The sequence below is a fragment of the Colletotrichum costaricense genome, assembly GCF_030867565.1.
Source record: "Colletotrichum costaricense strain IMI 309622 chromosome Unknown Scaffold_3.1, whole genome shotgun sequence".
Lineage (NCBI taxonomy): Eukaryota > Fungi > Ascomycota > Sordariomycetes > Glomerellales > Glomerellaceae > Colletotrichum > Colletotrichum costaricense.
The window spans coordinates 685773-698082 of NW_026848232.1; the positions used below are offsets into that span (position 1 = coordinate 685773).

The following is a 12310-nucleotide window of genomic DNA, read 5'->3' on the forward strand; positions in this document are numbered from 1 at the left end:
GATCCGCCAGAGCTGCTGCCTCCTCAGCCACACATCCCCTGTTTGCGCCTTCCAATTGTTCCATTTCGGGAAGCAGCTGGTCAGGTCTCCTTTCCATCTCTTTGGCGCTGAGTTCAATGCGCCTTATCGAAAGATATAACTTGCCGAAGCAAGAATTGGGGCAATTGAGGCAGCAGGCCATAAACCAACAGGCCCTGGTATCACTGGATAGTACGATTGATTCTCAAGATTTGGTCAGCGCCACAGCCAATAGTTTGAGTAGGCTGTAGCATGGCCTACCGTCACGAGGCATCCACAGCATTTACGCAGAGAATACAAAGGTAGGGGAGTTCAAGATCATGGACCTCGGTGTCTGTCAATGGCATTGCAAGACCGCAGTATGGAGGTTGTGCCATGGGATTTTGCGCACAAAGTCGATGTTCATCACGTGTATGCAGCGCTGAGCCAGATTAGACTAAGGTATCGTCTCAATGGTGATGCTCTAATGTTTCGATTTTGGAGGGCAAGAGCTTGTCGATGCCCCTAGTGTTTGCTTCTTTGACTGCATTAACTTTCGAAGCTCTGTGTTCTCTCAAGGGAGGAACGTTTCGTTGTCAACCCCCTGAAAGACCGTATTCGATATCACCTGTCCCCTCAGACACTGACATCAATGCCCTCTCTCATTGCTAATATGTCGCCCCAAGCCTCGCGTCTCGTTCGTCTCAGGGCAGTCGCAGAATTCCCAAATACCTCTCGCCATATGTATCTTACAGCGGATATCCCATGGCACCTGACTATCTCACTTGCGCCGTTTTGTGGCCTTCTAGGACGCTGCTTTGGCGGACTTCGCGGTTCGTACAGCCTTCTCGGGCTTTTCCTCTTCATTGTTGACTTCTACATAGTGGTAGAAGATAATGAGAACCATGGCGGCGGAGCCAAGGAAAATCGCAAGGCGGTAGAGATCGTTGTCGGAAATCATGATGGGCTCGGGATCGTTTGCGCGGCGATGCTTGTGGGTGATGTGCAAGGAGGATCTCCAGGAGGACTTCAACGTCTGGGCGTCAGTTATCCGCACCAATACTGCAATAGAAGAAAACAATGACTTGAACCTACAGTGGGTGTCTTTCTTCCAACAATCAATGGAAAGAGTTGAATTTGTTCGTCAAGGTGAGCTGTTTGGACTTGCTGGCGCGGCGCACATGGAGCTTGAGATGAGGATGGCAATGGGTAACCAAACGGACAACTAGACCACTGGAGCTGCTGTCCACGTTTAGACCGGCCACGCTAAGAGTGACTTGGTGCTCGAGTCGGTCCTCCACTTCAGTACCGCACCCCCCTGTCAAATCTGCTGTGACGCTCCGCCCCCACCAATGTAAGCCCTTCACGTGACCCGCCCACCGTGCCTTGAACTTCTGACTTCATCCACGGCGCTCCCACTCTTCTTGGATTTGCAGTGATGACTTTTTGCGTTACGTCGATCTGAGCGGACCCTATCGACTTGTCTGTCGACATCCCACAACAACACGAACCAAACTAATCCCGCCAGAAGTGGTTACTCAGTCGTAGCAGAAGACTTTTGCTTCTGCCCACCAACCTTTTCTCGTCTCCAGAAACCGAATACCCCGCCAAGATGCCTCCCAAGAAAGTGGACAAGCCGGCCAAGAAGGCCGTCAAGGTCGAGGACAAGACCTTCGGCATGAAGAACAAGAAGGGTGGCGCGGCCCAGAAGCAGATTGCCCAAATGGCGTCTTCGATGAGGAATGGTGGCAGTGCCGAAGAGAAGCGCAAGCAGGCAGAGAAGGAGGCGAGAGAGCGCGAGAAGAAGGCGGCAGAGGAAGCCAAGAGGGAGACCGACATGCTTCTGAACAAGCCCGCACAGATTCAAAAGGTCCCGTTCGGTGTCGACCCCAAGACAGTTGTCTGCAACTTTTACAAGAAGGGCAACTGTGAGAAAGGCAAGAAGTGCAAGTTCTCTCACAACCTCGAAGACGAACGCAAAACATCAAAGAAGAACCTGTACACGGATACCCGCAAGGAAGAGGAGGAGAAGAAGAAGGCCGAGACTTCTGCCGACTGGGACGAGGAGAAGCTTCGCTCTGTCGTTCTTTCCAAGAAGGGCAACCAGCAGACCACAACTGACAAGGTCTGCAAGTTCTTCGTCGAGGCCATCGAGGACGGCAAATACGGATGGTTCTGGATCTGTCCAAATGGCGGCGACAAGTGCAAATACAAGCATGCTCTTCCACCAGGGTAAGTGACATCAGTCCAGCGGTCATTTTCATGCTAACATTGTCACAGATTCATTTTGAAGACCAAGGAGCAGAGAGCAGCTGAAAAGGCCCTCATGGACAAGTCACCTCTCAAGACCCTCACCTTGGAAGACTTCCTCGAGTCAGAGCGACACAAACTTACCGGCACCCTCACACCGGTCACGCCGGAGTCATTCGCCAAATGGAAGAAGGAGCGTCTGGACAAGAAGGCAGCCGAGGAGCAGGCCAAGAAGGCCAAGGAAGCAACTGGTCGTGCCCTGTTCGAAAGTGGTAACTGGCGCACAACCGAGGACGATGAGGAGGAGGACGACGATGATGAAGAAGACGATGGAATGTGGAACTTGGAGAAGCTGCGTGCCGAGACCGCTGCTCTTCGCGAGAAGAGGGAAGAGGAACGTTTGGCTGCCATCAACGGTGGCCCTGTTCCACCAGTGGTACCAAAACCGGTAGCTGCCGAGGCGTCCGGATCTTGAGCTTCCTAACAGAGGAGAAGCCTTCTTGTATGCGCCCGAGGTTGCGAGCATCACCACGAAACAGGCCGATTCCGAGCACCTGGAAGACCAGGTTCATCCGGCGGCCGTGCCCATGCTACGCCAAACCACGGTGGCAGATCCGTCTACTCTCACACCTAAAATTCATGAAGTATGACTACGTACGTAACGTGCACATCAACTTCCTAAGTTGAGTACTCGTGAGACTACCAATGGAGACATATTGAGGATCTTTGGCTACTTAGAGAGAGGCTAGAGATTACTGGTGGTTACATTCAATCATGACGTGGATCTATCTCAACGTCTCCAGTGCCGCTTGATTGCTCAGAACTTTTCCACGTACGGTCTGATGTCAATTTCCTGACTGAACGCGGAGCGGTGTTGCGTGTGCAGGTACCAGTAGGCATCAGCAATCTTAATGTTGTTAGCAATATGTCTGCTTCAGGGTTTTGAAAATCACTTACAGCGTCCGGTGAAATCTTGCCATCTTCTGCGCCATCGTTGGCAACGTAGGCCTTACCCCACGGGGTATCAATGCCTCCGTCGATGATGGCGTGTGCCACATGGACCCCCTTCGGACCGAACTCGCGTGCTAGAGATTGGCCCAAGGCGCGGAGGGCGAATTTGCCTGCCGCAAATCCTCCAAACAATGCGCTGCCTGCGGAAGAAGGTCAGTCATCTTTCAGCTCATCCCCACTCTGAAGACAAACCTTTGATGGATGCCGTGGCTCCAGTGATGATCAAAGACGGCGGGTGAGGGGAGTCGGACACCGACTCGAGCAACAGGGGAAGCGTCTTTTGCGCGAATGTGAAGAACCCCTTACTGTATACCGTGCGTGTTAGTCGCCTCTTCCAGAAGATCCAGTAAACGATGTCTCACGTACGGCGCAGCATCGAGACTGACATCAAGCTCCTCTCGCTTAAGCTCGAGGAACGGCTTGCGTGAAAAGCCGGCGTTGACATTGTAGATGGCGGCAGCGAGCTTGCTTCCGGGGAGCTCCTTCTTGATCGTCTCAAAGGCAGCGTTGACGGCGGCCTCGTCTGTGGCATCGGCCGTGATGCCGAAGGCTTGGCCGCCGGCCTGCTTGATCTCGTCCACGATGGCGTTGTAGCTCTCTGGCTTGCGGGCGAGGAGCACCACTGGGTACGCCTTTGCGAAACGGACGGCTGCTGCGCGGCCTGCTGTTGCGTTAGTCTCGACTGCCTCAACGGTACGCTATTGTAGGAGTGCGTTCTGACCAGTGCCGGAACCCGCTCCGGAGATGATTGCGTAGAATGATTTGGAGGCCATGTTTAATCAGACGTTTTGGGATACCGTTTATTTTGGTGTGTTGTTTTCAAGTTTCATTAGGAATTATGAAGTGAAAATGAGATGCTGTGAAATGCGATTGATACGCGGCGAGCAGATGAGGGGTTCAGTGGCTTTATGTCTTATTGAGGCTTGCATGTGGTCGGCCCGGCATTGTGAGATTAGACCATTGCTCGGATTCATGACGGCATTTGCGGAGGGCCGAACGGGATGCCCGATTATTAATGACCCCTCTCCGGCAAGCTCCAATTACGGCCTCCGACCCGGTGCGAGGTGCGAGGGAACGACCATCAAGGAATCGATTAGCAAAGCGCTTTAGAAATGGCGAAAAAAGATCAATAATCAAACGCTGGCGAGCTATGTGTCGTGCAATTGACAGGTCAGCCTGCGCATTCACGGCTTTGTGTCGTTATTGACTTTATCTCCTTCATTACTGACACGAAGTAGACTCCATATCCTCCAATGTACCCAGATACATCGAGTGTCAATTGTACCGGGCCGGTGGGAGATATGGCTTCGTCAGCATCATGACCTTTTTGCGACTTCTCCATCACGAAAAGCCATTATTACCACTACAAGTAGCGAGAAAAGGTGCTCAAGTCTTTCAATGTGATGACAATCTAAAAGTAAGATAGAGACAATAAGTGAGAAGGAGTGACATCGGGGACCTACGCCTTGAGGCAAGTGCGGAAGTCACCCTTGCCTGCGGTGCGAACCGCCCTAAACGGGAAGGCCCCGCTAATTGCCAGTTCCTTCCCCAAGTTCCCTCAACTGCAGTCGACTGCAGTCGCGCCTGCAACCTATCAACGCGTCGCTACCTCATCTTTTCGACCTCAAAGATCGGCCTTTGCAACATCCCCGGCCGATCTCTCGAGTGCCTCGCACTGCTCATACTCAACAATACAACACTAGGTTGGTTTTGCATAGATCACCCACGCAGCAAACCTCACGGCCAGTCATCACAACTTATCACGACTACACACTTTGGGAACCGATTAAATCTCACTCACTAGCATGCTCAAAGAGAACTGTTCAGCTAGGACTCGTCGATTTGAGTAAATTCACCATGCCACCACTATTTCCCACAAACTCAAGCACCAAGGATGAGTCCACCTCACAGGGCCCAACTAATCCGTCTATCCCACGACAGCGCACCTTGGATAAGTTTTTCGGCCGACCAGGCAGCAGCATGCCACAGACTTCTACTTCAGCCGCTCAGACAAAGCCGAGGACATCAACAGCTCAGCCAGCGCCACGGTCCTCCTCGTTCGCCGTGGTTCTTCCATCGAGTCCTAGAAAACGTACAGGAACGACCCCCATGAGGACAGTCGAGGACGACGCAGACGACCTGGTGATATCGGACCTATCACCCCAGTTCAGAAGACTAGCAGCTCAGGCAAAAGTAGGCGTGAGCCTCGCCAAGCCAGCCTTACCAGAAGCCGTCGCAGATGAGCCAGAGTTAGAGGTAACTTCACCAGGGGCGGCGACTCCTCCACTGCAGCCTCGCAAGCGCGGCCGGCCAAAGGGTTTTCGACCGAATCTGACGGGCAAGAAAGCCCTACAGGAGGCCGGCGAGGCAGGGCCAAGAAAACTGCGGCCAGATAGGCCCAAGACAGGCGCCCTTTACGCGGGAAAGCGGCGAGGTCGACCGCCAAAAGCAGCTTCACCCAAGCCGCGAGAGATCTACAAGAGTCTAAACCCACACTTCAACACGTACATCTGCGAGTGGGAGGGTTGCAAGGCCGAGCTTCACAATTTTGCGACTCTGCAAAAGCATGTGTCGATTGTTCATACCAAAACGGTAGCAGCTGGATGTCGATGGGCCAAATGCGCCCAAAAGCAGCCGCCTCACGAGTTCCCCACACTGGCGGACCTCAAATCTCACGTGGAGGATCTACACATGCTCCCAGTCGCCTGGCAGGTAGGGGACGGGCCGCAAGTGTCGTTCAAGCGATACGATCCCGATGATGGGGCCAAGCTTCCTGACTACCTTTTTGACAAGGCTGGCAACCAAATCACACCGTCAATCAAGGATCAGAAGGAGGAGGACTTGTACACGTGGCGCAACAATAGGCGGAAACTCAAGGATCTTTTGCTTCTCAGAGATCAGAATCTGCCAAGCGAGGAGGAAGACGACGACGCAATGGAGGAGGTGACCGAAGGAGCATGATGTGGCTGATGGTTGTGGCGCAAGCAAACAGTTGACGTGAATCACGGGCTGAGTCCTGGCGGCTATTGGAGGCGACGACAACACCATTGAGACGATACTGAACGGCGAGGCGAGCACGCTGACAATGCTTGTGAGGACCAAGCTTCATGGCATGGTTTCGGATGAGGGTTGACCGACTGCGCCTCCCTAGGGATGACGGAAACTTCAGGATAACGGGGGTATCCGCTGCTCAGAAGGCCCCTGGAAAGTCGTGCAACGGACTCGTTCGGCCAACTGGAAAGGCCGTTGAGCGGTCTCCCGCTTCACCAGACGAGCATGGATGATTTGTCGAGGCCTCACTTGACGGGTAGCGGATGGGCCGGGAGAGTCGTCGTCGTCGTCGTCGTGTGTCTGAGCATGATTATTCATTCGAAAGGGATGACTTGGCATTGCGGCTCTTGCTAAATTAGACAGTTCAGGCTGATGCAGGAAGGGAAGGGAAGCAGAAAAAAAAAGGCGCCAGGGACGAAGTCTGGTCGCATTCCATCTTACATCATCGGCGGGGATGTGCGGTGTTTTGTGGGGAGATTGCTCAACGTTGCATGAGGAGGCGAAGGTGGAGTGACACCTCGGCATCCAGGGAGGGCCGCTGTTCAGGAAGAAACACGTCCCAGCCCTCCTCTCTTGCGCATTCAGGGCATTCGATTCAGCAGGGCGGCGGGAAGTAGGCCGGCTTACCGGGCATCAGTTGAATCGAGTTTCTTCTTTGCAGAGGTTTCGGGTGGGCGAAACGAACAATCGGAACAGACGAGATAGGATAGCACGATATCCCTAGGTAGAGCCGAGAGAGGACCACCTACACCAAAAGAAAAAAGAACCTGAAGATCGGTTCTAGAATACTTCCCATGCAGCATTACACGCCTAGTAAATCGACGGGCGGCCGACGGGCTCAGGTGCCAATGCAGAGGGAAAAGTGAGAGACTGGGTGAAGACTGTGAAATGATTCGTCGAAAAGCGCTGAACGCGAACGTGACAAGCCAACCACGCCAGCTAGGTACGGAAGGTGGCGATGGGGGATGGCGCCGCCGTGGATGCTCGCGACTTTTCTCTGCTCGGTCGAGTTCTGTCTTAAAGGCTGTAGAGTCGAGTTCCATGGTTGATTAACAAGCAGGCGGGAAACCTCTCTAGTGCCCCGGACGACTGGATCGCCGGCCATTGACCCGCGCTGTGTCGTGGTGGTGTGGAGGGCTGAAAATGGACCGATTGAGGGGGGACATAAGTACTCTGTTGTAACCTAACACCACCTGGGTACTAAGTTACGAGGGGCTGGAGTGCTAGCGCGGGATTGCACGACGGGTGTGGTTGATGGGAGCGTGTCTTGCAAAAAAGAGGGTTGATAGTGTGATAGTGTCTTATTAGACATTTCAGAAACAAGCTCGTGTAAGGTTTTTTTTTTTCCCTTTCCATCTCTCGTCTGTCCAAAAGTTGCAGCGGTAGACGTGGAATAGCCTGCGAGGTCAAACGCAATGAGGCTTTTATTTGCCCCGACATCTGTGCCCATTTCTGCATATTCGTCTGATGCTGGGTGTTTTGCACGAGCCCTCGAAGGGGGAGAAAAAATATAAAACATGTCAACGGCGGGGACTTCCTCGTGAGGACGCAGAAACTAGAAAAGAGAGGGTGAATCAGAGACTGAGGTAGAAGATTGACGGCTGTTGTCGTGGGAAACATTGTTGTGAGAGCTGGGGCTCTGGCATGTAATTGCCGGTGAGGCTTTCGTATCTCGAGCTGGCGCCGGTGTTATCTTGGCTCTTGACAGTGCATTGGGCTTGCGCTCAGTAGTCAGTACCAAAGCCCATGTTGTGCGTTTTGTTTGTCCTGCCTTCATCGTCGACACTGGCCGGAGGGATGAGAACGCATGAATAAGAACCAGAACGCTCTGAAGCCAAAAGGGAGAGAAAGAAACTGGAACAGAAGGTAAAGGCATCAACGGTTGGGAAGAGGGCACTTGAGATAGAGTTGACGAGTGATATACCGGTACTCTCCCTCTGGTTTTGAAGGTGGTGTGGACAGACGGGACAGGATGCCTACCTTATGCATAGAAGAATCGAGATAGGTACCTCGAGTGACTTGCAAAGCCAATGACCCAATGGAATAACGTTAGCTGTGGTGAATGGGGGAATTTGCGAGGCGTGGAAAATCGTCGGGGGAAAGAGCACCAATCACCGGATCAAATGCACTTTTGTCAGCAAAGCCATCCCAATTCCCATTTTGCAAGCAGCCTGCCAGCCTGCTCGGACCTGACAAGCACACAAGCCTGGACTGAACAGAAAGAACAGAGGCACAGGACTCTGGACCAGCATTGAGAGAGGTCTTGACCAACGCTGGAACCTAGAGGAACCTAGGCCTAAGCCGGGCCCGCCTGAAGCGGAACATCCCTGCCAAAAAGCCGTCCCATTCTGATCCGTTGGTGGATGTCTTGTATCATTGGATCCTCTCCCCTCCCCCCTGGCCATGCCACACAGTAAGGCAAGGCGATGAAAAGTCACCTGGTAAACTGCCTCTTTACCCCCCGAAGGCGCGCGTTTCCTGCTGTGCTGCCGCTCTTTCGCGTGGGGAGCTAGGGATCCCCTGTGCCTCGCGGTGCACTGCCCGAGAGCCACTGAACAGTGGGCACAGGTCTCGTCCATCTTTATCCGCCCGTACATGGAGAGGAGAGAGAGAACAATTGAGCCCCGGTGGGCGGCGGCGGCGGCGACAGAAAGAGCGATACCCCAGTGAGCTCCCCAAATGGGAATCGAGAGTGCTCTGAATTGTGAGAGGAGTGAACAGATAGCCGTACCTAAGGTAGTGTAGTTCTCGGGTGACGAGCCAAGACCAGGACCTCGACCTGGACCACGGCCACGGTCATCGACCAACGAGCGGGGGGGTTGATGGATGGTCCATGGTCCATGGGAAGTTGAGGTGTGGAAGCCGAAGCGTGAAGCCCGTCCGGAAAGACGCCTAAGCCCACCTCATATTACTAACTCGCTTTCGACTCTCTCCTCCCCCGTCCACCGCTCGCCTACCGCCTATTCTATCCGTCCTTGCCTACTACCACCACCTACCGTCAACCATCCCGTTCTGTCACCTACCTACCTGCCAGCCAGCCAACACCTATCTTTCTCTCCCGGCCTTGCTTGCTGCACCTCCTCCTCGTCCTCCACCACCACCCGACCCTACCTTACCTTTTCGACGCTACTTACACTCCGCATCCAGTCCCACGTTCCTCCCACCTACCTCACTCTCACCCTTCACCTTAACCTACTCACCTCCGACCTACCTCCCTACCTACCTGCATACTACCGTCGCCGCTCTTCTTCCGCTCCATCTCCTTTCCGCACTTCCGAACATCGTCGGTCCTCTTCGCATCTCTCCCGTAACTGTCCCGTCAGCCATGGCATCGGTCGCTTGATTGCGCACCCCCGAGATTCCGATATGCCTGCCAGCCGAACCCACCAGAATGGCGCTGCCCAGTTCAACCAGAAGCTGAAGAACCTCTTCCGCATCAACCTCAACAGCGGCGCCGACCGTGACAGAGAAAAGTCCTCCGCTGCCCACGTCCACTCCTCACAAGACGCCGCCGCCGCCCGCCCAGAAATCCGGAGCAAGTTTGGTAGCAGCTTTTTCAAGGGCACCGTCGGCCGATTGAGGACAAACACCACCGCCAGCGAAGGCAACCCCCTCGACGAGGCCCTCAGCCCGACCGCGCACGCGAATCCCTACTTTGCACACCAGGGTCAGCCGGGCCTTCGCCATCACAATCACGAATCAGTACCTCCTAGCCCTCCCGATACCCCAAATTTCAAGATCCAAGGTCCTGACGGCGGCCCCGAACAGCAGACGACGAGCGCCGGACGTGAGGAATTGGCAAGGAAACTTAGGAGAGTCGCCAGTGCCCCCAATGCCCAGGGCTTGTTCTCCAAAGGCAAGGGCAGCGCCGAGCGTCCCGCCACCGCCGAGTTGAGCAAGGACCCGTTGGTTCTCGACAAGGACTCGGGCACCCTCGAGATGGTTGATCCGTCCAAGGCGTCTGCCCCTAGCCTGGGCGTCCCCGACAAGGACGTCCTCGGCAACCTCCCACCCCCGAACCGTACGAGTCTCGCATTCCGGAGGACCTACAGCTCCAATTCCATCAAGGTCCGCGATGTTGAGGTCGGCCCGCAAAGTTTCGACAAGATCAAGTTGATTGGCAAGGGAGACGTCGGCAAGGTCTATCTTGTCCGCGAGAAGAAGAGCAGTCGTCTCTACGCCATGAAAGGTAATATTCAATCCAGGATATCCGGTAGCCAAACCCTGACGTGTTGCTGACTCGCTGCAGTATTGAGCAAGAAGGAGATGATCAAGCGGAACAAGATTAAACGCGCCCTTGCCGAGCAAGAAATTCTAGCTACGAGTAACCACCCCTTCATTGTTACGCTGTACCACTCATTCCAATCGGAGGATTATCTGTATCTGTGCATGGAATATTGTAGTGGTGGAGAGTTCTTCAGGGCGCTGCAGACGCGCCCCGGCAAGTGTATCCCCGAAGACGATGCGCGATTCTACGCCGCCGAGGTCACCGCGGCCTTGGAATATCTGCATTTGATGGGCTTCATCTATCGCGACTTGAAGCCAGAGAGTGAGTTCGACGAGAGCCAGTTTCGCGCTTACCAATCGGTTGCTGACATACTATGCAGACATCTTACTCCACCAGTCGGGCCACATCATGCTTTCGGACTTTGACTTGTCGAAGCAGTCCGATCTCGGTGGAAAGCCCACAATGGTCATTGGCAAGACAGGTACCAGCACCACCTCATTGCACATCGACACTCGGTCCTGCATCGCCAATTTCCGCACCAACTCGTTCGTCGGAACAGAGGAGTACATTGCACCAGAGGTCATTAAGGGTAGCGGCCACACTAGTGCCGTGGACTGGTGGACCCTCGGCATCTTGATTTACGAGATGCTTTACGGAACCACTCCCTTCAAGGGCAAGAACCGAAATGCGACTTTTGCCAATATCTTGAGGGAAGACATCCCCTTCCCGGACCACGCTGGGGCACCTCAATTATCCAAGTAAGCTTGAAATGACGTAATGAAAATGCAAGTTGAACTGACAAGAGTGTAGCCTTTGCAAATCCCTGATTCGTAAACTTTTGATCAAAGACGAAAACCGGAGATTAGGTGCCAAGGCCGGTGCTTCGGATATCAAGGCTCATCCGTTCTTCAAGACGACTCAGTGGGCGTTGATTCGACACATGAAGCCTCCCATTGTGCCTGTTACTGGGCGCGGCATCGATACTGTCAACTTCCGCAATGTTAAGGAAAGTGAGAGCATCGACTTGAGCGGATCCAACCCGCTGCAAGCAAACCTCAAGGGAGTTCCTCTGGATAGTGGCATGACGACCCCCGGTGGTGAAGTCGTTGATCCTTTCGAAGAGTTCAACAGTGTCACGCTGCACCATGACGGAGACGACGACCATCACTCACAACAGAGTGGACAAAATCACTCGTAGTCCGCTTCGTCACTGCATCCAGGGCAATGACAGTGGCTGGAGGGCTTCGTGTGTAGGAGCGAGGCCAATTGAATTAGCCACGCTCATGACTGAGATCGAGCGAGAGATAGGATAACCCCCGAGAGAGTGTAAGAGCTAGGTGCTTTTTGACCAAGGGTACCTACAGCCACGGACTATTATTTACAAGCGACGAGATTGAAGAGAGATGAGAACTCACGAGAGGCGAGCGGAGCAAAGAGAAAAACGACCACAGCTCTTCGAGTTGAGGCAATCAACAAACAGGGCTGCGAAACCACGAAACCACGAAACCACGCTACAAAGGCCTTCATGGTTTCCCCCTTCTCGAGGACTATCCACGGACTTCTCACGAAAATATTTCAACCTGCAGCATAGGGTCTCTGTGCCTTCATCATTAGGAGTTTCCTGTTATTCATCATCCGTTTTCCCCGTTTTGGAGGGAAAGTCCTCCATTTGGCGTTTATCGAGTTTGGGAAACTGGGTTTTTTTTTTCATTTCAAAGAAACGAGAGAACAGAAGCGAGAGAAAGAGAAAGGCAAGACAAGCGCGTGAGGATC

The 12310-nt window shown here is 53.7% G+C and overlaps 6 protein-coding genes across 6 annotated transcripts; 3 read left to right on the forward strand and 3 right to left on the reverse strand.

The window, feature by feature from the left end:
- Window positions 1–802: 802 nt before the first annotated feature.
- CCOS01_03040 (oligosaccaryltransferase) lies at window positions 803–1248 on the reverse strand (the record flags this gene model as incomplete). The annotated part of the gene is made up of 2 exons (XM_060451226.1): window positions 803–1027; window positions 1093–1248. Coding segments are annotated over 2 exons (381 nt in total), but the record flags the coding sequence as incomplete, so codon positions are not given.
- A 51-nt stretch (window positions 1249–1299) lies between these two features.
- On the reverse strand, window positions 1300–1491 carry CCOS01_03041 (uncharacterized protein; the record flags this gene model as incomplete). The annotated part of the gene is made up of 1 exon (XM_060451227.1): window positions 1300–1491. One exon carries the CDS (start codon window positions 1489–1491, stop codon window positions 1300–1302), a length of 192 nt encoding a protein of 63 aa, XP_060317492.1.
- Window positions 1492–1609: 118 nt separating this feature from the next.
- Window positions 1610–2722, forward strand: CCOS01_03042 (uncharacterized protein; the record flags this gene model as incomplete). Its single annotated transcript, XM_060451228.1, has 2 exons — window positions 1610–2229; window positions 2278–2722. 2 exons carry the CDS (start codon window positions 1610–1612, stop codon window positions 2720–2722), a joined length of 1065 nt encoding a protein of 354 aa, XP_060317493.1.
- Window positions 2723–3064: 342 nt separating this feature from the next.
- On the reverse strand, window positions 3065–4031 carry CCOS01_03043 (short-chain dehydrogenase; the record flags this gene model as incomplete). Its single annotated transcript, XM_060451229.1, has 5 exons — window positions 3065–3154; window positions 3205–3398; window positions 3451–3563; window positions 3625–3919; window positions 3980–4031. The coding sequence occupies 5 exons, from the start codon at window positions 4029–4031 to the stop codon at window positions 3065–3067; spliced, it is 744 nt and encodes a 247-aa protein (XP_060317494.1).
- A 1084-nt stretch (window positions 4032–5115) lies between these two features.
- CCOS01_03044 (uncharacterized protein) lies at window positions 5116–6219 on the forward strand (the record flags this gene model as incomplete). Its single annotated transcript, XM_060451230.1, has 1 exon — window positions 5116–6219. One exon carries the CDS (start codon window positions 5116–5118, stop codon window positions 6217–6219), a length of 1104 nt encoding a protein of 367 aa, XP_060317495.1.
- A 3456-nt stretch (window positions 6220–9675) lies between these two features.
- On the forward strand, window positions 9676–11735 carry CCOS01_03045 (serine/threonine-protein kinase nrc-2; the record flags this gene model as incomplete). The annotated part of the gene is made up of 4 exons (XM_060451231.1): window positions 9676–10498; window positions 10559–10858; window positions 10917–11295; window positions 11348–11735. The coding sequence occupies 4 exons, from the start codon at window positions 9676–9678 to the stop codon at window positions 11733–11735; spliced, it is 1890 nt and encodes a 629-aa protein (XP_060317496.1).
- Window positions 11736–12310: the final 575 nt, after the last annotated feature.